The 21,672-nt window shown below is 51.0% G+C and overlaps 10 protein-coding genes across 10 annotated transcripts; 3 read left to right on the forward strand and 7 right to left on the reverse strand.

Moving 5' to 3' along the window:
• Positions 1-255: 255 nt before the first annotated feature.
• Positions 256-1,601, reverse strand: BDP55DRAFT_389201 (uncharacterized protein). The gene is made up of 3 exons (XM_060567204.1): positions 1,343-1,601; positions 1,053-1,256; positions 256-872 (listed from the first exon to the last, which is right to left on the reverse strand). Exons 1-3 carry the CDS (start codon positions 1,380-1,382, stop codon positions 523-525), a joined length of 594 nt encoding a protein of 197 aa, XP_060423420.1. The 5' UTR covers positions 1,383-1,601; the 3' UTR covers positions 256-522.
• A 510-nt stretch (positions 1,602-2,111) lies between these two features.
• Positions 2,112-3,877, reverse strand: BDP55DRAFT_698211 (major facilitator superfamily transporter; the record flags this gene model as incomplete). Its single annotated transcript, XM_060577765.1, has 6 exons — positions 2,112-2,218; positions 2,284-2,415; positions 2,474-2,870; positions 2,935-3,179; positions 3,235-3,295; positions 3,350-3,877. The coding sequence occupies 6 exons, from the start codon at positions 3,875-3,877 to the stop codon at positions 2,112-2,114; spliced, it is 1,470 nt and encodes a 489-aa protein (XP_060423421.1).
• A 531-nt stretch (positions 3,878-4,408) lies between these two features.
• Positions 4,409-7,143, forward strand: BDP55DRAFT_389272 (fungal-specific transcription factor domain-containing protein). Its single transcript, XM_060567206.1, has 5 exons — positions 4,409-4,715; positions 4,791-4,919; positions 5,012-5,669; positions 5,724-6,239; positions 6,296-7,143. Exons 1-5 carry the CDS (start codon positions 4,612-4,614, stop codon positions 6,980-6,982), a joined length of 2,094 nt encoding a protein of 697 aa, XP_060423422.1. The 5' UTR covers positions 4,409-4,611; the 3' UTR covers positions 6,983-7,143.
• A 38-nt stretch (positions 7,144-7,181) lies between these two features.
• On the reverse strand, positions 7,182-7,780 carry BDP55DRAFT_698213 (uncharacterized protein; the record flags this gene model as incomplete). The annotated part of the gene is made up of 2 exons (XM_060577766.1): positions 7,182-7,692; positions 7,743-7,780. The coding sequence occupies 2 exons, from the start codon at positions 7,778-7,780 to the stop codon at positions 7,182-7,184; spliced, it is 549 nt and encodes a 182-aa protein (XP_060423423.1).
• Positions 7,781-8,385: 605 nt separating this feature from the next.
• BDP55DRAFT_708092 (Sodium:neurotransmitter symporter family protein) lies at positions 8,386-10,926 on the reverse strand (the record flags this gene model as incomplete). The annotated part of the gene is given in 8 exon segments (XM_060578090.1): positions 8,386-8,846; positions 8,906-9,361; positions 9,430-9,665; positions 9,724-9,812; positions 9,837-9,958; positions 10,034-10,374; positions 10,394-10,576; positions 10,853-10,926. 8 exon segments carry the CDS (start codon positions 10,924-10,926, stop codon positions 8,386-8,388), a joined length of 1,962 nt encoding a protein of 653 aa, XP_060423424.1.
• A 1,084-nt stretch (positions 10,927-12,010) lies between these two features.
• On the forward strand, positions 12,011-13,386 carry BDP55DRAFT_389297 (NADP-dependent oxidoreductase domain-containing protein). Its single transcript, XM_060567207.1, has 2 exons — positions 12,011-12,833; positions 12,900-13,386. Exons 1-2 carry the CDS (start codon positions 12,231-12,233, stop codon positions 13,203-13,205), a joined length of 909 nt encoding a protein of 302 aa, XP_060423425.1. The 5' UTR covers positions 12,011-12,230; the 3' UTR covers positions 13,206-13,386.
• A 125-nt stretch (positions 13,387-13,511) lies between these two features.
• On the forward strand, positions 13,512-14,539 carry BDP55DRAFT_564750 (uncharacterized protein; the record flags this gene model as incomplete). The annotated part of the gene is made up of 4 exons (XM_060570357.1): positions 13,512-13,671; positions 13,708-13,863; positions 13,956-14,257; positions 14,342-14,539. 4 exons carry the CDS (start codon positions 13,512-13,514, stop codon positions 14,537-14,539), a joined length of 816 nt encoding a protein of 271 aa, XP_060423426.1.
• Positions 14,414-17,540, reverse strand: BDP55DRAFT_621480 (OPT family small oligopeptide transporter). Its single transcript, XM_060571352.1, has 4 exons — positions 16,767-17,540; positions 15,768-16,711; positions 14,753-15,711; positions 14,414-14,702 (listed from the first exon to the last, which is right to left on the reverse strand). The coding sequence occupies exons 1-4, from the start codon at positions 17,058-17,060 to the stop codon at positions 14,572-14,574; spliced, it is 2,328 nt and encodes a 775-aa protein (XP_060423427.1). The 5' UTR covers positions 17,061-17,540; the 3' UTR covers positions 14,414-14,571.
• Positions 17,541-18,311: 771 nt separating this feature from the next.
• On the reverse strand, positions 18,312-19,597 carry BDP55DRAFT_733915 (chaperonin 10-like protein; the record flags this gene model as incomplete). The annotated part of the gene is made up of 5 exons (XM_060580153.1): positions 18,312-18,497; positions 18,552-18,922; positions 18,992-19,195; positions 19,250-19,384; positions 19,450-19,597. 5 exons carry the CDS (start codon positions 19,595-19,597, stop codon positions 18,312-18,314), a joined length of 1,044 nt encoding a protein of 347 aa, XP_060423428.1.
• Positions 19,598-19,962: 365 nt separating this feature from the next.
• BDP55DRAFT_681830 (uncharacterized protein) lies at positions 19,963-21,440 on the reverse strand. Its single transcript, XM_060576228.1, has one exon. The coding sequence runs from the start codon at positions 21,363-21,365 to the stop codon at positions 20,220-20,222; it is 1,146 nt and encodes a 381-aa protein (XP_060423429.1). The 5' UTR covers positions 21,366-21,440; the 3' UTR covers positions 19,963-20,219.
• Between the last annotated feature and the right edge of the window lie 232 nt (positions 21,441-21,672).

Below are 21,672 nucleotides of genomic sequence, written 5' to 3' on the forward strand. Positions count from 1 at the left end.
TGATGATGCACTTGCTCCGACAGAGAAAAACCTGTATACTCTTTGTATGGAGCTTTGTAGGGAAGAACATAATGCAGCCAGTTTTGTTCATTGGGACCTGTAAGTCATACTGCCTTTATGGATCGGCTCATATACGTCACAAGAAGTTAACCTAATTTCCAAAAGCTGTATCAAGAGATGCAACCTGAGTTTTCCTCCGGACAGAAGTCATCAACTGAACATGAACTACATACGGCAATACGGGATTGCTAGATTCGCATCTCTGGCTGCGATTAGGCCACTTATGGCGACAGCCAAAACGTGGTAATTAGAGCGTAGTTTTCTAGTTATTGTTACACTCGACGATATTTCAGCCACACTCAGTGTATCTTCGACTTTGTCCAAAAGTTACTGCAACGGCTTATGACGATTATTGGGACCTGGGAAGGATTCCGACCAATTCAAATTAAACCTTTTTTGAGGAATACCTATTTATGTTTTAACCCCTTCTCGTTTGTCCCTCCGTGATGGTATATCCGGGCACTAAGGTAGATGAGTGACTTTGAATACTGCTTCTTGCAACGAGAACTGAGACGCGGTCTTCGAACTGACCCCATGATAGCAATTCGTCTTCCAGAGATTTGAAAACTGCGTTGAACGAAGAAGTGATAGACATTTGCGAACTGGGAAGCAAATGATTTTTGAGCATCGACGGTGATCTTCTGACAGATGTGAACGAAAACGATTATACATGTATATTCGCCAATGTACTTTTGAGTCTTCGGCTACGTCGTGAAGAGAAGTACAAAGTCTTGTTGCAGTGAGATCGAAACACCAATCCTTAGTAGCAGGGCTGAAACCTCGTCGAAATAAGGCAAGAAGCTGACCGGTTCCTGTGATTTTCATCAGTTTCTCAAGAGGGCCTGTGAGCGCGATAAGAGTAAGGCTCAGTGATGGATGCTTAGAATGGCACACTGCATATCTCGAGAGTCATCCTGACTATTGCCCAGACGCCGGAAGCCAAGAGATTCTGGGCACCTCCAACGAGCACATCACCTACGGGGCAAACTGACGGATTCTGTCCCAAACGTTGACAAGGCGGGTAGCGTAGAGTTTCCAAGCGCCATGGTGACGAGCTCCATCGCTGTTGATCTCCTCCGTCAATCGCAATACCTCCGTCGCGTTTGACGGACTTCTCGTCTGTAGATTCTTGAACCGGATGTGAGCGTCATCTTTGCGGCTCTGGATAGCGGCGCCGAATTCTGATATGGCTTGAGCTAGACGGAAATTAGACCTCAACTTTCCCACGGTCGCTACCTGTCACACAAATTGGACCACTTCTTATGGGCAGTTTTAACCTCACCTATATCTCGTGACACTATCGCTGTCGGAATATTTGGCATTCTTCGGCATTGTTCTTGCCCATTGATTGTCTTGAGGTCCAGACGACTTGTCCGTCGACGTTTATAGAACCGGAACCATTAGAGTAGAGACGCCCGGCAAGAAGTCGATCGCGCATAGAAACGGTTTGATGCTCGTGGCCTCAATGGCGAGGAAGTGAATTGGTATGATTAGTGTGGAAAACTGGTGGGGGGCGGTGGCCGGAATCGAACAACATGAATGCCCTGCCTCTCAGCTCTGCGGCGGCTCTAGGTCGGTCGGACGAATTGGCAGGCCAGCTTCTGTGGCAGTGCCGCGAAACGACTGCTGTGCCACTGTACCAAAGGCTTTATATACTCATTGGTTGACAAGATTAAGAGCCAGTAGGCTTTGAAGGATTCATGCATCTCAGATGCCTTGTCCGCCTGTCAACGGGCGTAACGAGACGCCACATCAGGTACCCATGCAATCTAAGGCGTCCCGTTCATCCCTTCAGATGCTGGGTCAGACAGACGATATTGAATGTTTGAGATTTCATTTCTCTTGTGACGGAACCTGCTTGTGTGCCCTTTCTGGCCTGACTCATATCGGAATCGGGAGATAAATGGTGGTGCCCTGGACAAGGAGCAAAAGACGGCAATTTGAATGAAGGCCAGAACATTGAAATGGGACCCCATAAACGCCATTCGCTATGCCAATGTACTCCCAAAAAAATGCAATTCCGCAGCGTCAGGCCTGAATCTAATCCAACTTTAATCTGAATCATCGCTGTTGCTCTTTTCTGCCCAATTTTGAGCCCTTGATGCAAACTTGGAGATACCCAAGACCAGAACGCCGGCTAGAAGAGCGGAGAATGCGGCTAAGTTATGGTCAGTAAAGTATGGGATATTAAAAGGGAAAAAACAGGCAACCTGAGGGACTTACTAATCGTAAAAGACCAGCCGACTCCAATGGCGTCGATCATCGGCACTAGGCCGCCAACGCTGCCAGCTCCGAAACTGTACTGGACAATGTATTTGCTGCTGATGACAGCTGTTCTACGCTCGGGCATTGCCTCTGGAGAAAGAGATTAATCTTGGCCCAAGTGACAATTAAGGTGCCATGAAAGTCTTACCGGCGGAATATGTGTTCAAACCACTGAAGGACCACATGAGACCGAGGCCCTCAAAGAAGCAACTGATGACAGGCAAAGCTATTCCACCTACTTCCTTCTGTACGCTCCATCCATAAATCAAGGTGCCGGCAGGCAATACGACGAAGATCGCCGGCAAGCTGCTCTTGAGCCTGTCCTGAGGCAGGCGAAGACCATTGCGCTTTCGGATGTATCGCTTCACAGTGTGGTCAGAGACTCTGCCCCCGATCGTGCTTCCCATTAGGAAACCTGCTCCGGGGGCGAGATAGAAGAGACCACTGATAAGAGGGGTGGTGAGACCGAAACGAGGGTTGATGACTCGTCGGATAGAACTCAGAAGACCGTACTGGTTGAATCCCAGGAGTCCGCAGGCAAAGTTCTGCAATACAGGTCAGAAGTGGTGAAAGGGAGTTGAGCAATGGGGAGAGGGCCTAGTAACTCACAGCTGCAACGATGTTAGGATATTTGAATTGACGAAGAACACCCATAGGGTTGAATGCGTGAGCCAAGTCACCCATAGATCGGATAGGAGCTCTTTCTGCGACGGCGATCTTCAGATGCGCCAGTTGGCTCGCTTTTGGCACGAAGAAGAAGGCCATGATGAGACCGACGAATGTCATGCCAGCTTGGACCCCGTAAATGACTCGCCAACTGGTGAAGGTCACGATGACAGCTCCCGTCAATGGCGCTTGAAGACTGTCAGTTTGAAGGCTCATTCGCAGAATTATGGTCTATTAACTTACCAATTGCGTTTGCCGCCACGCAACTTCCCAAGAAACAACCCACAGCAGTTCCGCGAGTTGTCTGAAAACTGTTAGACTCAATAGACTAGAAAAAGGAAGCTTATTTCTTACTCACAGGCTCAAATATATCTGCCAAGATGGTTTGTCCGGCAACTAGAAAGAAAGGGCCCGTTGTTCCTCCTATGACCCAAATAGCCGTGAAGCAGGCAAAGCTACTGGAGAGTGCCGAACCTATTGAACACAGGGTCAAGAGGCAGTTGGCAACGAGGTATGTTGTTCTGCGGCCAAGAATGTTACTAGTAGGCAGCCATATCAAGGCAGACATAGCCATGGCGATGAACACGCCAGCGTTCGCTGTGGTGATGGCATGCGTTGAGACATTGAAGTCAGCAGCAACCTCGGACGTCGCTGTCAAGATGGAGCTGCCGGAGAAGGTGACGGGCAAGGCCATCCAACAAACAACCGCAAGTGTCACCCATTTCTTCCATGTTGGCATCTCCATCACCTCATCATCTGCTGCAGCCACGGGCCGAAGAGGGGCGGCCGCGGCCGGAATGGGGCCGGTCAGCGGATCGGGGCTGAGATGAGGGATCTTGACAGCGGCGGTCACGCCGTCTGGCTTTTCGGCATTTGAATAATCCATGGCGAGTGAACTCTCATTAAAGAAAGGAAAGTAAGCTGATCTCTATGCAGAAGTATCGTCAAACGACCCAGAATGCATCGGGGAATCCTCCGAGTGTATATAGTCTCGGACTCCTGCAGCTCTCCGCCGGTCGGGAGGAACCCCTTCGGCAGGCGAATTTTCTTCCATTTTTTCACTACATTTCCTCTGACTCAAATGTTTCGTTAAGTGGGCCTTGTAGGGCGACGTGATGCACGCATAAGGCGACGTGATCAAGCCCGGTCCGGGCTTGTGACGGAAATGCGAATAAAATAGGGCGCCGGTGGTTGGTTGCTTGGTCTGAGTAGTCGGCAACATGGCATGAAGCCGACTTGGGAAACTGGTTAACCCCCTGGACAGTTTGTGGGGTAAAGATCATGACGGGAATCTCGGCAAAATTAGGATCTTGCCGATTATGTGGAGAAATCACAGTCCTTTCTCGGCGTAATGCGCCATTTATGCCGACATATCTCGGCTAGGCCAGAGTCTTTACCCCCAAACGTTTCGCTGTGACAACAAAGAAACTTTTACCAAACTAGTGCTGATGACTATCAGCCAGCGATGGTATTCCAGGATACGTCACAATTTATAGGAACTTTGGAAGGTGACAGGGTGTCTTCCAATATCCATTGAGCCCCTCGGAGTCCCTTCACGTTTCCCGAAAACATCGGACCTCACGAGGGCAGTATCCTAATCCGGCATACCGATAGACCACCATGACATCGGAAGGCGACGCGTCCAGTGCGGAAGACAGGGTTGCTTTGAGGTCCGACCCGGTATCCTCGTCGGCTTCATCCCGACCAAAAACCAAACCTACCGCGTGAGTATCACTTGCCGCGCCGCAAAGCTGCGGAAGGTTCCCTCGTGGTTAACACCAGCGTTTTCGCCATATCAGCTGTCGTAGGTGTCACTCTCGCAAAGTGAGGTGTTCGGGTGGCCAACCGTGTGAGAATTGTCGCCAAGCAAGCAAGGGCGCAGAATGCACGTACCCTCGACGAAACCGCATGGTCAAAGTTAGCCAACGGTATGTTATAGTCGTAGCCTGCCTACCTTGGATGTAACACTTCTGGGTTATGAGCGACAAGTGTAAAGAACTATCAACTAAATGACCCATAGCTACATCGATGACCTCATTGCCGAAAATCAGCGGTTGAAGAGCAATGGGAGCATTGGAAGTCAACCTCGAGCAGCCAACCTGCTCCCAGACATCACAGTCGTTGCCCCAATAAAAGAGACAGCAGACAGCAACGCGACTGCCATACCAGCGCCATCGCTTGATGAACGACCATGGTTCTTCGACATGAATATTCCTCACACGCCGATTCTCATTGGCGAGGCCTCAGACGCCGCATTCGCTACCCGCTTCCGTCAAGCGATATCATCAGCCGAGAGCAGTCACATCCCGCGGGTGAACTACGCCACAGACGAGAGGCTGCTCGCTCTGTCTGATACAGACTGCCCCTGGCCTAGCCCGGCAAGAGCACGTTTTCTTGTCGGAGTTGCCTTGAGATATGTTAGCCGCTGCTACCACATTATCCGAAAGAGTTCTATTCTGGATACCTTAGAACAGACACTTCAGAACCCAGCTGAAAGCGATTCCCTTCTCAAAAGTAAGCTGTGGGCAATGTTTGCTATTGGCGCCATGTACTCGACCCGGTCTGCTACGTCAGAAAAGCACTTCCCTGGCATGGGCTACTTTGCACGGGCAACCCGCATCTTGCGCATCGTGAGCGAACGACCGAGAATCGACGTTGTTGAGTTACGATTGTTACTGGTAAGATCGCTACAAGACTGTGTTGTGTGGTTTAACTTTTCTGAGTCTTGACAGTCTTTTTACTCCCTCGCGCTCAACCGACGACATACTGCCTATACCTTTGCCGGCTCCGCAACCAGGCTTGCCGTTGTCATGGGCCTTCATCTGAACGTTCCTGAATCTCAACTCAGGGATGCAGCCGCCCGAGAGCATAGAGTCAGGGTATGGTGGACAGCCTACATCTTTGACAGGATGTGGGCAGCCAAGTTAAGCCACCCCGTTGCCGTCCAAGACATCGATATTGAAGTGGATTTGCCATCGAACCCGGTTGTCGACGATAACACAGCGGATGACTTTGCCGATGCATCCTACTTCGTTGCCAGTGTCAAGCTCGCCGGTTTACTGGGAAAGGTGGTGCCTTCCATATATCGAAGAAGAGCACAAGACACGTCATTATCCCACAGAGTTCAAGAGGCGTTGAAGGATCTTCGTGGGTGGTCGGCGGAGTTACCGCCGCAGCTTCACATCGACTCAAAGCCTACATCGGAACGCATGCCAAAGCCAATCTCGCTGCATCTTAACTTCAATCAGGTAATTAGCCAGGCTATCGTTACCAGAGGGGGTATCAACCCGCTAACTTCTTCCAGTGTGCTATCAGCACTACCCGTCCGATTCTGCTCCACGTGCTGCGAACACATGTAGCGTCTTGGGGAACACCAGAGACCCCAGAACCTCGAGTCCCGGCCACCGCCATGACTCTGGCAGAAACTTGCATACGCTGCGCTCGTCATACTTGTCGACTTCTGACCGAATGTTGGATCGACGGCTCCTTTGCAACGTTTGACTACTTCTACACTCAGTACCTTTTTTCGGCTGCCACCATCCTGGCGGCATCTAGCCTTCTAAGCGGAAAGGAGAGTCAAAACGATAGGGAACAATTTGAAGAAGCTGCTCAATTCTTGTCCCAGCTGAAAGATAATGGTAACTATGCAGCCGAGGAGTTCTGCCATCACATCGACGCCATGAAGCCTACAATGGCCGCAGCTCATGTACGCCGTGGTGATTTCGCCATGGCGGCAGACTCGACGGCTTTGCTGAGCGATACGACGGCTGCTTTCACGGATGCTGCAGTCAGTCTCAATCAACCTTTCGCGGAGCAAAATACGACCGCTGGTATGGCACTTAACGAACCGTCGTTGCAGGAGCTTCTGGCGCAGCCACTCCTCGACTTGCAGTTCATAGATGCGTCGATTTACAACGATGGAGCTCAGGGACTTTACTGGCCAGACTTTAGCCCGGAGTCATGGACGCCCGAAACGTGGACAGCAACTTGAGTCTCCATTATGTCAACCTGATATTAAGAGCTACTCAGGGCACGTGTATGCCTTGAAAATACGAAATCAGGCGAAGAGAGACTGCCTTTGGGTAATCCCACACTATCATTCATTCTACAGAAAGGTTCGGGGGCGCTGTTAAGGCAGCCATTTTTTATACATTTCATCCATGTATGAGAACATAATCCTCAAGTGCTTTTTACCAAAACTTGAAAGGGACGGCCAGTCTTCCTGCCGCATTTGGTGTCGCACTAGCAGAAGCCGAGGACCCCGAGGCACCTGATGCCGTACCGGCTTGCGAGCCCGTCGCGGCTGTAGAGGCATGTGTCGTTGTCACCGTGACCACGTCGGTCGTTACGGCCGTGCCAGACACGCTTGCACTACCTGTGCATGCCTCCTCGCCAGAGACAATGGTGTAGCTGGTGCTGCAGCCAACCCTAGGGCAGGCACTCTTGTCGCAGCCGAATGTGAAGCTCTCTGTCGCAGCTACACTAGGGCAGCCGCATGATTGCGTCAGAGTCGACACCGTAACGCATTGCGGTGCCTCGCCGGTACAACTGGGACACAGGGATAGCTCTGTTGCGGTGGGACAGCCGTCTTCCACCACGGTAGGAAGCGGCACCGGGGTAGGAAGGGGTGTCAATGAATCAGTTGGCAGGATCGAGTAAAGAAACGATTCTGAACTGGTCTGGGCAACAATCGGTGCCGCGCTGTTGATGTTAGTGATAAGTCTCTGTGAGGAAGGTTGACGGACTCATACACGAAGAAGAGCGTTGCTACTTGGTTGACCACCTTCATATTGATTCTTCTTGATGCTGAGGATTGATAGTATCACGGAACGAAACTTGAAGCAACGGGAGGAGAAGATAGTTTACGACCATTACAGCGCATCTGAGCTCTTATGAAGTCACGAGCAGGTAACACCACCGGCGATCAACTCCTCCTTGAAAGACGACCGTCATTCGTTCATTAATCGTCGGTGTACAAACCACCATCCTTTTTCGGCATTGGGGTCTTGGCTTGCAGGGATGCTGTTGCGGAGAGCCCGTATCGACTGGCTACCAACCTCTTCGATTCTGTGCTATTGCAGCACCCTTCAAGGGAAAACACGTAGTCTCACTGCGGCCAATCCCCCAAAAGCAAGAGTCACACCAGCCGAAACTTAGTCTTTCAAGGCGCTCCTCCTTACGTTTCAGAAGTACGTGGACATATCTAGGGTGTTGACGCCAAGGACTCCAAGCCCGCGAATCGTTCATTGTCTTTATCACCTTCCTATAGAGGCACGAAGAGAGCGGCTCGTGCCCGCGCGACTTATGACGCAAATCATCATCATTTGCATTCACTTGTTTACTTGTGATAATGGGCATTTACTTGGTACTCAAACATGCATGTGCCTGACCGCCTTACTGTTGCTTGTCATCGATCTTTTCGTCAGACGACCTTGTTTCTCGGGTAGGGTTTCCCTCATCGCAGATTTCTTGAGCATCGATGGTAGAATCATGGGCAATTTGTGCCACCCCATCAATATTGAGCGTTCCCTCCGCGTTGACCCTCGAAAAGATGACGCCAGGCATGACAGGATCGTCGCCCTCGAGTTTCTTGTTTTCAGGAATGAGGATATTGAACCAGCGGGGTATGATCAGCCCAACGAGGGAACTGACAAGGACTTTGTGCATGAAGGCAAACCCAGCAATGTGTAGCGGGTCCATCCGATTCTTGGCATAGAAGTTTGGGTAGGAAAAGGAGAATATGATCGCCACAATCGGCACCGTATTGTACTTGAGGATGAATCCCCAAATGGTCGGGATCTTCCACTGCCCATTGATGGAGATCGTAGCATTTAGGTCTCGGCGAAGTTGGTTCCCTAAGAGGATCAGTAAGCAAGCAAACCAACACTGTCAGCGAACGGCCGAACGCGAGGACGTACGGAGTAGGATCTTAGATACCAAAAGCGTCTCAGATATGTGTTCTTTGAAAAGAACTTAGGTGTGTAAGCTATAGTGTCGGACGAGACCAGCACCGAAGAGACCATGCCGATGACGAACATTCCAAAACCAACATCAACACCAGGACCAGTTTCCGGAGATACTAAATGAGCGACAGCGAGACCGATAATGGTGCCTCCGATGTAGCCAAGAATATTGCACAAGGACCAAGGTAGGAAGCCACACTGATCAACGACATCGCGGAAGCGGTAGATTGTGGTAGCGCACACAGCTTCGCACCACACAATCCAGAATAGAGCCATATAACTGATCCAAGTATCCGCCGCGTCAACTAGAACGTATCCGAACTCGGTACAGAATGGTAGAGAGATGAGGAACGAGGCAACGACAATGACAGACGATACATAAGGGCGGGAGAACTTCTTGCCCCAGTCTGTATCGCAGGCCATAGTCACCAAAGTCACCAAGACCCAAGATGAAGAGCGTCGCAAAGAAGAGAACTCCCCAAAAGGTTTGCGGCGGGCATCTCGGCGATGGCTTCCTGGTATATGAGTAATCCAACGACGAATGTGTTGAGTCTTTTGCTGGTTTCGGGGTGCATACCGAGGTATCCAACGATCCCGAAGACAGACAATGAGCCGATGACCTCGATAAGAGAGTTGGAGATGCAGATTATCAGAGCGTCTTGGACGGCATTGGAGTACTTGGGGTTGTAGGAAGCGTTACTCGTGTAGTATCTGGAGCTCACGTCAGTTGAAGGTCCTCTTCCAAAAGCTCAAGGAAGTGGAACGTCACCCCATGCCGATTCCAGTGCTAAAAAAGACTTGAACGCAAGCTTCTTGCGAGATGGTGCCCGATGCAAGCTTCTTACCATGCCACTCAGTCTAGCAGATTATTATGCCATTAACAGCGTTTGGTAAAGAGCACCCACGGCCGACCAAAACGATCATGAGGATTATCGGCATTGCCATTATGAAGTACACTACTCGGCCAGTGATTCCAATCCCCTTGAACATGCATAGCCACACGACTAGTATACTGGAAAAGGTTAGTCATAAGGAGCGATGGACGACTTGGGAATGCAACCACAGGTACGAATACCGACCAAACCATGTGAACAGATTCCACAAAGTAGTCTCGGTAACCATGCCCATGCCGGGATAAGCCGTATAGTCTTGGACAGTACCCCCATTCGCTGTTAAGTTTCCAGCGATAGGGTCCACGTTCTGGAGGACTGCTCCCGCGAAGAATCCGGTATTCCGTCCTGTACATGGAAGCGTTTTATGAAATGAGTATCGGAAATAAGTCATAATCCAGGCGATGATCGGAACTAAGTAAATGACAATGGCGTAGCCAATGTAAACGACACCGAATCCAACGCCCTTGGCACGCTTTTTGGCATGATGCCACGCAAGGACGCAACCTCCCCTGTAAGCTCGACCAATGCTGATCTTCGAGAAGTAACGTGGGTATGGCCAGACAGCAGAGTGAAATCAGATACGGAATGAAGAATTGAAGGCCGTGATTGTTGTAGATAATTGAGGGGAACCGTAGGAGATTGCCGAGACCGACGGCGCCGCCCATCGCGGCGAAGATGAAGGATATGCGAGAGCCCCATACATCACGGCTGTCCTCGCCTTTTTCGGCACTGGGGACAAAAATATTGTAGAATTTTGTGCCGAAATTTATCGTGATTGCCGTCGATGATCAAACTGAGCCGGAAGATATGGCAGTAGTTGACGGAAGCAATCAGGCGACCATCGCGCTCGTTTCGTTGCCCTCTTATGGGGTATGATGCTACACCCTTCAGCCCTTAGCTAAGCGACTAGGAAACTTCATCTAGAGAACTATCAGACAGCCTGTAAGCATACCAACGTTCAGGTGAAATTAGAAGAACCTGGCAGTGCAATTCGAAAGCCATTACCCTTGCCGGCGTAGCACTGAGACTGAGACTTGAGAAGTGAGGACCAAAACGGCCAGGGCGTTGGGGCGCACCATTATGCCAGCCAAGTCTCTTGGTTGTCTTGTTTAAGATAAGAATCTTCCAGATTTAAACATCAAATTGAAGCCCATGCGGTCATCTCAAGCCACGGAGAGAAGTGTGAATTGGATGAAATGATAAGCTGAGCCGTGGCACGATCATACCTGATCTAGAAAAGCTTGGGGCTATTCGGCTCTCCGGTCGTGTTCTGACGTCCGCCCAGCTCGTCGATGCTATCATGAATTCATCTTGGCTCATGATCATTGTCATTCGACGCGCGACCTGACCAGAATTCACGTCTCCGAAACTTTGGATTTTCATATAGACCTGCGAAATAACCAAATTCTGCACTAGATCATTCATCTGGACGATGACCAAATAAAAGTCACGTTTGGTTCTGTTAAAGCTCTATCGTGGCCCGTTATTATCGTTATATAACATTGTACGTGACAATTCTCGCAACACCTTGCTCAAAGTTGAATGCACTCGCATGTCTTGACTTTGAAGTACTTGAAACATGTGGGAACTGGGAAAACGCTGAAGATCTTGAAGCCATTGGGTGAAGCCATGGTATGTTTTCCGCGGAGATGTCATTCTATATCTGCGAGTGATGTCGTTGTTGAACTTCTGCACTTTCGAAGCTACTGTTTTCTGCAGTAGGCTGTGATTCAAACCTTAAAAGACCTGAAAACTAACCAAATCGTGAAGCTCCCCACCATGATCGGATCATCAGATTGATAGAGATTAGTAAGATGCAACAAGTAGTACGTCGAGTCCGTCGAGTCCGTCGGGACACGGCATGAAACTCCGGTCATCTGAAGGTTCACCTCAACTCATCAAAGCGTCACACATGGTCACATAGCTTATTGCCCAGATAGGTACTTCCTGACGCAAGACCAGAGGGGTAAGCTTTGTTTTGCTGACGAATTGATGCCCGTCTTAGTCAGTGGCTCATAGTTGCAGTTGCCCGAACAAGAAGGAGTAGCACTGGGCGCATTGTCAGATGCATCTGATGATTCTGAGAACCACAAGGTAGTCGGACTTTGAAACCATTTAAACCAGAGAGATTTCCATCAAATTCCTAGCTAACCTCTCAGATGTATTAATCCCATCAACGTGCAGCAATCACACGATCGCACACAAGCCAGTCTCCCCTCACTTTTGCCGTCAAGTTTCATCAGCCACAATGTCATCCGCCCTCAAACTGCCCATCAACCTCGTGTTAGGTGTGGCGAACGTAAGCTTGCCCACGGCGTGAGAAGGATCTACCCTGGCTCCAAAAAGCTGATTTCCGCAGGTTGGAGATTCATCTGCCGACCCCATGGCACGCTACGACACACCCGACCAAGTGAACGCTTTTCTCGATGTCTTTGCTCGACGCGGGTACAACCAGCTTGATACCTCGCGCATGTACTCGCCCAAAGCGCCTACAAGCTCTGAACCCAGGCTCGGCGCAGCCAACGCGGGAGAGCGCTTCACGATCGACACTAAGGTCACATCCAGATCGCCAGGGTGTCACACCAAGGACAAAATCTTGAAAGAGATTGACGAATCCCTAAAGGCTCTAAAGATCGAACAGATCAACATCGAGTATCTGCACGTGCCGGACCGAACGACACCATTTGAAGAGGCCTGTGAGGCGATGAATGAGGCGATCCGACAGGGTAAGATTAAGAAATGGGGGATCTCAAATTACTCCGCTGCCGAGGTCCAGCGGTTTGTCGACATTTGTCAGGAACGAGACCTCATCAAGCCAAGTGCGTACCAGGGCCATTACAATCCGCTCGTGCGAGGAGGCGAGAAGGATTTGTTCCCTGTCTTGCGCAAAAACGATATCGCTTTTTACGGATACAGCCCCGCTGCGGCTGGGTTCTTTGCCGGTAACCACAAGAAGGTGAAAGCAGGTGGGCGATATGATACATCGGTAAGACTTTCCTACTCGTCTCGACTAAGATGTAAGACACTGACCAGATGTCTAATGACGCTCAAGATTCCCGTTGGAAGCATATACGCAGGAATGTACGTCAAAGAATCGATCATTGCGGCGACGGAGAAGGCGCTCGAAGTTGCGTCTGAGCATGGAATCGGCGGCCATGCCGCGGCGCTTCGGTGGACGGTGTATCACAGTATCCTCAGCAAGGAGCACGACGACTCGGTAATCATTGGAGCTTCGAGCCCGGAGCAGCTGGAGACCAATCTCGACATGATCGAACAAGGACCGCTTCCAGAGGATATTGTGTCTGCTTTCGAAGCCTTGTACGGACAGCTTGTCGACAAAGTTCCGTACCACATGTAGACTATGTCGCCCCCAAGCATTACGGAGTAGGGTAGCTTCATTTGGAATAGAGTCAACCGCTAAGCTCGATGGAGTAGGAGTACACCTTGGCAATGCTGACTGCTTACATCAAGCCATCAACTTCACCGCTGACAAATATCAGTGTTTACTTACCTACCTATGATCTGTCTCTTCTACAAGTATCTCTTATTCTTGTTGCTAAAGGCCATTGTTATCCGAACTACTAGTAGTCGTAACTTCTTTCCGTAGCAAGTGATTCTTTTGAGACGCAATTTCCTGACATTTGTTACACTCCGAATTACCAACATGGAATTCATTGTAATGGTGCATCCCAACCAGAGAGGCTCAGCCCGCTTGAAGAGACAGGCTCACTCTCACGCAGCACGGGTGACCCATGCCCGATCAAGAAAGCGCCAGCTGGCCCATCTCAGCAATCCAGAATTGAGAATAGAAGCTGAAAGTCATGGTCGGTCGATGAGTTTGAGACAACAAGGAGGGAAAGAATATGAATTCAGTCGTCCACAAAGAGATATCGTTGAGTCGCAACATGTGACTGCGCCGTCAATCCCAAGCAGAATTTCGGGTGCATTTGAGCATGAGCCATTGGCTAGCTTTCTGAAGTCTTCCACAACCGAAGAAAAAATGTTATTTTCGTACTGTAAGACACCACATATCTTTTATGCCGTTTTTGAAGCTCGCTCGAGGTCATTGGCACTGCAAGGGTGTTGTATGCTGACAGGTGAGTCGTAGATGGTCAAGTCATTGTTCCCAATATGGATTCGCAATGCCCTGTGCTGTGCTATCTCGGCGAGAACTTCGACCACATACGGAATAACTGGTTGCTCTGTGGTTCTACCGACGTTGACTTCCTCCAGGGATTCTTGTTCGCAGCCAGCCGTCATTTGTCCCTCAATCACGGAAAGGAGTGGGGAAACTGGGCAGTCAAGTATAAGCTCCAGCACATAAGCGACCTGCGCCGTGCCCTCTTTTCTGGCGAAATACCATTACGACGTACTGGTGTTGCGAAAGCATTGGTGCTGTCATTCGACGAGGTAGGTAAACTTCAAACTTGTTAGGTTCAAGTATCCTGTCACCAAGTGCGATACTCCAGGAATAAATCTGACCTTCTGCTGTAGATCATGCTTTGTGACATGCACATGGCTTCGAAACACATTCAAGGTGCTATCTCAATCATCAAGGATTCTGGAGGAATCGACACGCTTGGGCTAAGTGAAATTGTTCGAAGTGTTCTCTTTAGTTGCATGTTTGGCAAGGGCCTGCTGGACGGGAGACCACTCTTTGAACTCGGTCCAGTGTCGCGCTTTAGTCGTTAATAGCCTTTGTTCTAATCTGAGAGCACGCATTTCTAAGACCACGTTCCGTTCGCAGGTCCAAAGTAGCCTACATCCGGCATCTGTAACCATGGCAGGCCTTGTCCATCCGCGGTTTCACTCCAGACGGTGTTTCCCCACCAATCAGGGAACTGTGCATTGGGGCCTAAGGTCAAAGTTAATCTAGAGTTCAATGGGCTGTGTAGGATGACTTACCGTATGTGACTGCGAAGAAGATGACAATACCACTGATGGCGAGCCCAGTGTCCAATGCTGCAGCAAGAACATAATTGTACTTGCTCCACCAGGCGTAGAACTTGCGGTAGATAATCTTGTTAAAGATCAGGTTGACAATGTACCACGAAGAATAGTTGATACCCGTGGCTGGCGGCACATTGTAGGTTCCAACGAAGATGAGCGGCCAGTTGATCTTACGGATGAAGTCAGACTTCGTCTTCTTGAAGATGAAGTACGTAATCGGCGGCAAGATGAGTCCGATCCAGAAGAAATGCAAGAGACCTGAATAGATGGCGCCAACGGAATAGAGGCGAGCGGGTCCGACGAGGCCCCAGATGACTGAGGATGAGAACACTGTGCGACCGTTGGGGCAGGAGAAGCCGTTGGGCTGGTCCTCGGTGCAGATACCGTCGACGTTGCCCAACATCCAAAGTGTGACGCCAGTCTGGGTCAATGCTCCGAGGATGGTAGCAAGACCTTGGGCAAAGAAGAGAGTCGTAGGCGGAATCTTGAGATAATGGCCGAGCTTCATGTCGGCTGCAAAGTACAGCCCCTGACCGACGACATCTGTGCTGAGAATCTTGAAGAGGATATTGGCAATGGGTTTGCCCTGGAACATGTAACCTCCAATGAACTCAGACAACACGTTCAGCTGGTTGGCATCCACATTCGTGACACCCTGGATCATGCCGCAAGGGACCATGTAGATTGCGGGGATGACGAAGGCTAGGATAACTCCCCACCACGGAAGACCGGTGTCGTAGCCCTCTGCGGTACCGACTGCCATGCCAAAGACGACGAGGAGAATTACCAACCACCACCACCACTTTACAGTCTTGTATGACTTCATCAGGCGCGCGTGAATGTCGAGCTTGAGTGTTCCCTTCATAGCATGAATGATTTCCTCGAAGTGGAAGAAGTAGACGTGGGATAGGACACTATCGTGAGAAGATTAGAAGAGAGTTACCGGCAGTTGACATGACTCAGCTCATACCTTGTGATTGAAGCAAAAGACAACCCGTAGACGAAAGCAAACGTTGCGGGCAGATACGGGGGAGAGTACGAGGAGTACTTCTGCTGATCGAACTCATTGTTCGTGAGAACCTCTGTCACGTTGTAAAGGCTGCCGAATCGATCGTAAACGTCGGCCGTACAGAAGGGCATGTACGAAGTGAACCAGGTGTTGGTGTAGTAGATCGCTGGCGTGATGATCCAGAAGAAAAACGCAAAGCCGAAGAAGACGTTCAGCGCCGCCCAGTGAGGACTCAGAAGCGGGTTTGTGTTGTACGCGATCATGGACCAGTCGAAGGTCAGAGGGAAGAGACCCATGCCGGTGACCATGCCAAAGACCTGGTTGACGGCCAGGTTGTTGGGTGCAATCCAGCAAATCCAGGTGAAGTAGCTGAGACCCGTGAAGATGAGGCCAGGGAACCAGTACCAGACGAAAGCGCATCCACCGACGATCATGAAGAACTTGATGCGGGTGATTCTCCATCCGTCGGCGACGGCGTTTGCTCTTGAGTGCAGAGAGCTGAGAAGAGCGACGTTGCTGAGCACGCCTGGCCAGATCATGCTAGCGGGCTTGACAAGCCACGGCATCGCGAGACCTGCAACGGCGTATCCGCTGAGCTGACAACACAGGACGACGAGCACGGAGAATCCTGGCGGGATGTAGAAACCATACAACCTGGCTGCCTGAATAATGTTCGTCGCATCAGCTGAGCCAAAGCCAAAAGAGACGTTGGACATGATAGTCACGAGGGCGTGCTCCTTGATGTTGAAGTGCCGATCGGGGTTGAAGCGGCTGATAGGCAGAATCTTAGCGAGAGCAACGCCGATGGGGAACGCAATCAGCTCTGCGACAAGAGACACGATGTGGACACCAGGGTAGCGCAATGAGAAGAATTGATTTACGCCGGCGCCAAGGAAGACGAAGACCTTTGCTGCAAGTCAGTATTGCGTTCTCACATCGGTTGGACCACCAATTGCCTACAATTCCAAGGAACCAGGCGCGGAACGTGTTGACGGGAATCGCAGTGTCGTCTGTCTCCGGCACAACAGCTCTGACCTGAGGAAACGGTGAGGTATCGGCATCGTAATCCCCTTCTCCCTCCTCGTCGAGCACCCTCTCCATATCAACCTCCAGTTCCGCGAGATGTCCATTTTCAAGCTCGATGTCCTGGCCGTGGAGATTATGTGCCGTCTTGATGTTGAGCTTCTCTCCCTGCGCGAGTGACTTTTCAGGGTCCACATACTCTGGCGGCGTATGGCTAATGTCAGTTGCCATCTTGCTGAGGCTGAGGGTTTGCAACGATGGGTTTGCGGCGAAAACAAGCAAACGCCCAGAGGTGCCAAGAGAGTAGCTCCCGGCGCGGCATCGTAGCTATTATGAAGGGTGGTGCTGGTCACACTAATGTGAGTATGAAGGGTACAACGTCGCATCGACTGATAGAAGCGACATGGCCCGACGCGTACGACAATCTCCTAGACATCTTCTCCCGCTTATCAGTTCGCCCCTGGTCGGTGGTCAGCCGATGATAGGATTCTCAAAAAGTGCCTTTGGGGATTTCAAAAAGTTCCCCAGATTACACGTTCGTCCACTCATGTTGGCTCTACACACACAACCATCACGAATCGTAATGACTTTCGCGTTTTCCCCTACCGCGGCATCGGAACTGCGGCATTGGCCAATTGAGCATCTTGGCGTTATCTTGGCCCCATCTGCCGCTGCGGGGATCCGCCGTCTGCTTCTGGAAGGCGACCAGGGATTCCTTTCTTAGCGGTCGGGTCCGGCACCACGGAATGAGGGAGGCATTCGGGAAACCTCGATAAGTTTGCCGTACTTCCGCGGTCTGTCATTCCCGAGCGATAAGACTAGCAATGGTTAGCTGACCCAGAACGCGGCCATGACACGCTTTAAGCTCAGAATTATCTGCCCAAGCTTGACGAGCGCTGTTGGTTCCTGACATGGCGGGGTCATCCTTCCAAGTGTCTACCCGTCGAGCTGTCATGCAGAATAAAGTTGTCACCATTGGACGCTCATCAACAACAGTGAGCGCTGCATGATTGTCCATTATTAGGTGCTTACATCAGTCTTCATGACACTGGAACAACAGGTCTCCAAGTGGCAGGTTAAGCTTATCCTCCGCTCCCAGCTGTCTTATCTGCAGTACAGCTTACGCATCCTTCAGTCAAGTCAGATGTCACGGCGAGCCCTTGATGATGGAAGCCCCTTGCTGCAAAGTCTCAGCTATTTATTCCTGTGCTGATTGACATCGCGTGTAGCAGGTTCCCATTGGTCGGGCTTTCCGCATTATTTGTCCAACATAGACACAGAGGCTCCCATATCTACATGATAAATAGGAGTTGTTGATTACCACAAAGCACTGGAGCTCTCACGGGTGTAACGAGTTGTGACGGAAACCCAGCATAGTAGTTGTCATGAGTTCCAGCTTAAAGAAAGCGCGAAGATGCGCTAGTATGCAAGTACCGTACCAACGTGGCTGCATGCGCGAACGTAGCGAGTTGACCCAGGGCCTCAGAGTTTGTACACTACCTTCTCGCCGGAGATCGCTCCGTCCCGATACACTTGGAACCCCTTTTCAACGCCATCAAGACCCCCAAAAATCACCTTGGGTTTGTTAGGCTTGAATTTGCCAGCCTCTACCCAGCCGGGGAGCTTCTCGTAGAGCTCGGTACCAAGCTTGTGGTCCTCCTCGCTAGCCTACTCCGCTGTCAGTAACCACCCTTCACGAAGCCCTGTGGCGACACAACTTACCGGCCACTTGAACTGTGCGTACTGATGATCCCTCAAGAACGCAGTCCAGACCAAGACATCCGTCACAGTCGTCTGCTTCGTAACGTCCTCGGTGTTGGCCTTCCCCGGGCGCACGGTGCAGAGCCGTCCACCATTTTCATCAATAGCTTGGGATGCCAGGCCCGAGGAGGAATTATTCCCGATAGTATCGAAGACATACTTGAGGCCGGGCGTCGTCCTCTCAATGGACTCGATTACGTCGTCGTCGCGGTAGTTGAAGACATGCTTCGCACCCAGGGATTTCACCAAGTCAAAGTGGCGAGGGCTACATGTCGTGACAACGTTAAGGCCTTGCATCGCGGCTATCTGGATGGCGTATAATCCCACGCTCGCTGTAGAGGTGCACGATTAGCAAGAGGCTACACGTAGTCGGGGCATGTATTGGGCCGGCACACAGCTACCACCCCAGACGAGGAGTGACGTCTTCGATCCATCCTCTTGAGGGATTGCAAGGCACTCTTTGGAGAACAGAGCAAGCCAAGCCGTCATTGAGGCTAGCGGTAATGTAGCGGCCTCTTCAGGGCTTATGTTCTTGGGCACGCGGAAGCTGATGTTGTCATCCGCGAGGGTGTATTCGCTGTAGCTGCCGAGACCCTTGATTTCACCTAGATGGAAGTCACAAAATGCTCTCAAGTCACTCGTTCGGAAGGGCCACCGACCTCCCCAAATTAGACCAGCAACAATATCTCCCTTGGAGAGCTTGTTGCACTTGTCGCCGGCCGCTTCAACCGTCCCCACAAAGTCGCACCCGAGAACGGCGCCGTCACCGAAAGCATTGCCGTCGAGGGATTGAACTGCGGCCTATAGTTAGGAAATCGAACTTCTGTCGTCTCGAGACTAGTAACGGGTTCCGACCTACCGTCTGTCGGGTTCTGTGCAATATGTGACACTTTTACCAGGGCTTGATGCGGGGCAGGTTCCGGGACAGGAATCTGCTTCTTGACCATCCTCGTCGACCCACCGGCCGAGGATTCGGTCACCAGAGCTTGCATTTGTTGTCCGGCCATGTTCGCTCAGAATAGAAATAGACTTGTGACACTTGCGATGGGATAGACTGATGGGGAGCCATCATGAGTTTCTAATATGAAAGTGAGGCAGCCAAATGTAGCGTGGCAGGCATGTTTTCTTGTAGCAATCGGCGCGGTCTTTCTCCTGCTTAATCAGCCTACGAGCCCCGTGGAATTCGGACCTTGGCGCGCAAGGAAACTTAATCCACCTCGATTGTGCACTAACATTAATAATAATGTCTGTTCATGACGTAGTGGTGATGGAGAACACTGCCAAAGAAATACACCAACTAACATGAGTTGAGCCTGATGATACAGTCATGAGGGGGCCAAGCACAAAGGAAAACACACAAGACACATCGCCAACAAGAGTGAAATCGTGATCCTTGATGAGGGGAGGGAAAATTCCAGCTTATCATCTACCAAATTCCTCGACCCAACATGAATAACCTGATGCAATAAGCTTCTCCCGCCAGCACCCTCCCACCGGATTTTGCCAACGCAACCCCCTCTCTTGCTCGTATATCCCGCACGAACAATGTCTTTCAGTTCCCATCGTCCATCCTAAGGCATTAAGAGGCTCATAGTCTCATGGCACTCCTCCGGGGAATGAAAAGCTACCCTAACCAAGACCGGGCCAACTTTCCCGTCTCCTCAATAGCTCAAACCACATATCAGGCCTCACAACTTCAAACTCATCCCCCAACTTCTTCACCATACTAGCAATACTCGTCGGCGTCATATCAAAGGCACTAATCGCGCCTGCTACAAAAAGAGGCCCCCGACCCCTCCAATTATCCGAGATATTCCGCAACGTCGCCGCACCACTCTCTTCGTTCCCAATACTTACCATGTTTGTCACCGGGAACCCATCCGTGACATTAACCTGTAGTGCATCCGCCGTGGAAACAAAGGACCCGTAGTAGATTCCCCGCAGCCTATTCCTCCCCACGGCGTCACGAAAGTCGAGAGTTAGCCCCGGCGTGAGCGGGTTATCGGTGGCGTTGATGCGGTCGTACATGAACAACACCTCGCCCGTCTGTGTTGCCCGCATATACTCACCGCTCTGCATCAAGAAGATAGAGAGAGCTCGTCTAGGCCAGACCCCGGGATACGTGTACCCTGCGCCGTCGGGCCCGGCAATCAACAAATCATTTTCCGTGGACGTCTTTTGATAATACGACAGGATGCCCGGCCCAATATCGCGCAGCAACGGGCTGATAGTCCACCCAAGCGGGACTAATCCCCTCGCGGAGTCGTTCCAATGTTGAAACATGCTGCGCTGGTCATACTGAATGTTGTCGCCTTCGAGGTAGACGAGTGACAAGAAGACCTTTGGTGTTCCTTTTGGAGGAGGCGGAGGTCGCCACGGTGGCCCATCCGGCGCAGACTGCTGAGACTGACTTTTAGTATTGAAACCGCTGAAGATCGTGGGGTTGAAGTAAAAGTCCGTGGCGGCTACATATAAGCCGTTCCTCGCGAGTTGCGTGACACCGGTCATTTCATCACCGTTTGGAAACCAGCCGAGGTACGCCGCATTGGGCTGGAACTCGCGTAGGAGTTTGTCAAGCAGCGCTGCTTCCCGCGGTCTGTTGCTATCTAGCCATATGCAGGGAGCCGCTGTGCTGACGATGTAGTCGCGGAAGATAGAGTTGACCTTGTAGTAGCCCGGCTGAGCTGACGTTGCCGAGACGAGAAACTGATTCCACATGGACAGGGTGATTGTAAGATTAGTCGTCTGAGGCGGATAGTCGAACTTGTAAATCATTGCGGATGCGCCGTCTGCGAAACGCCAGCCTCCGGGGTAGTCTGCCAGGTGCGAGCCACCATCGTCGAATAGAAAGGAGTCTTCTTCCTCGCTGCCGGGACTAAAGTCTGCGATGGTCCTATTTCCATCCCCCATAACCTTGACGTGGTAGACGGAGGGGCCATAGCCATCTGCGGGAAAAGCATCTGTGATATTGACGTAGACAGTTCCGTTGCCGTTCATGAAAGGGGATAGATCGACGGTATAAGTGCCATTATTGGAAGAGTCGTTAATGGACGAGTTTGCCTTCAGAAGGATGGTCCAGGTT

The sequence above is a fragment of the Colletotrichum godetiae genome (assembly GCF_030913485.1).
Source record: "Colletotrichum godetiae strain CBS 193.32 chromosome Unknown BDP55scaffold_70, whole genome shotgun sequence".
Lineage (NCBI taxonomy): Eukaryota > Fungi > Ascomycota > Sordariomycetes > Glomerellales > Glomerellaceae > Colletotrichum > Colletotrichum godetiae.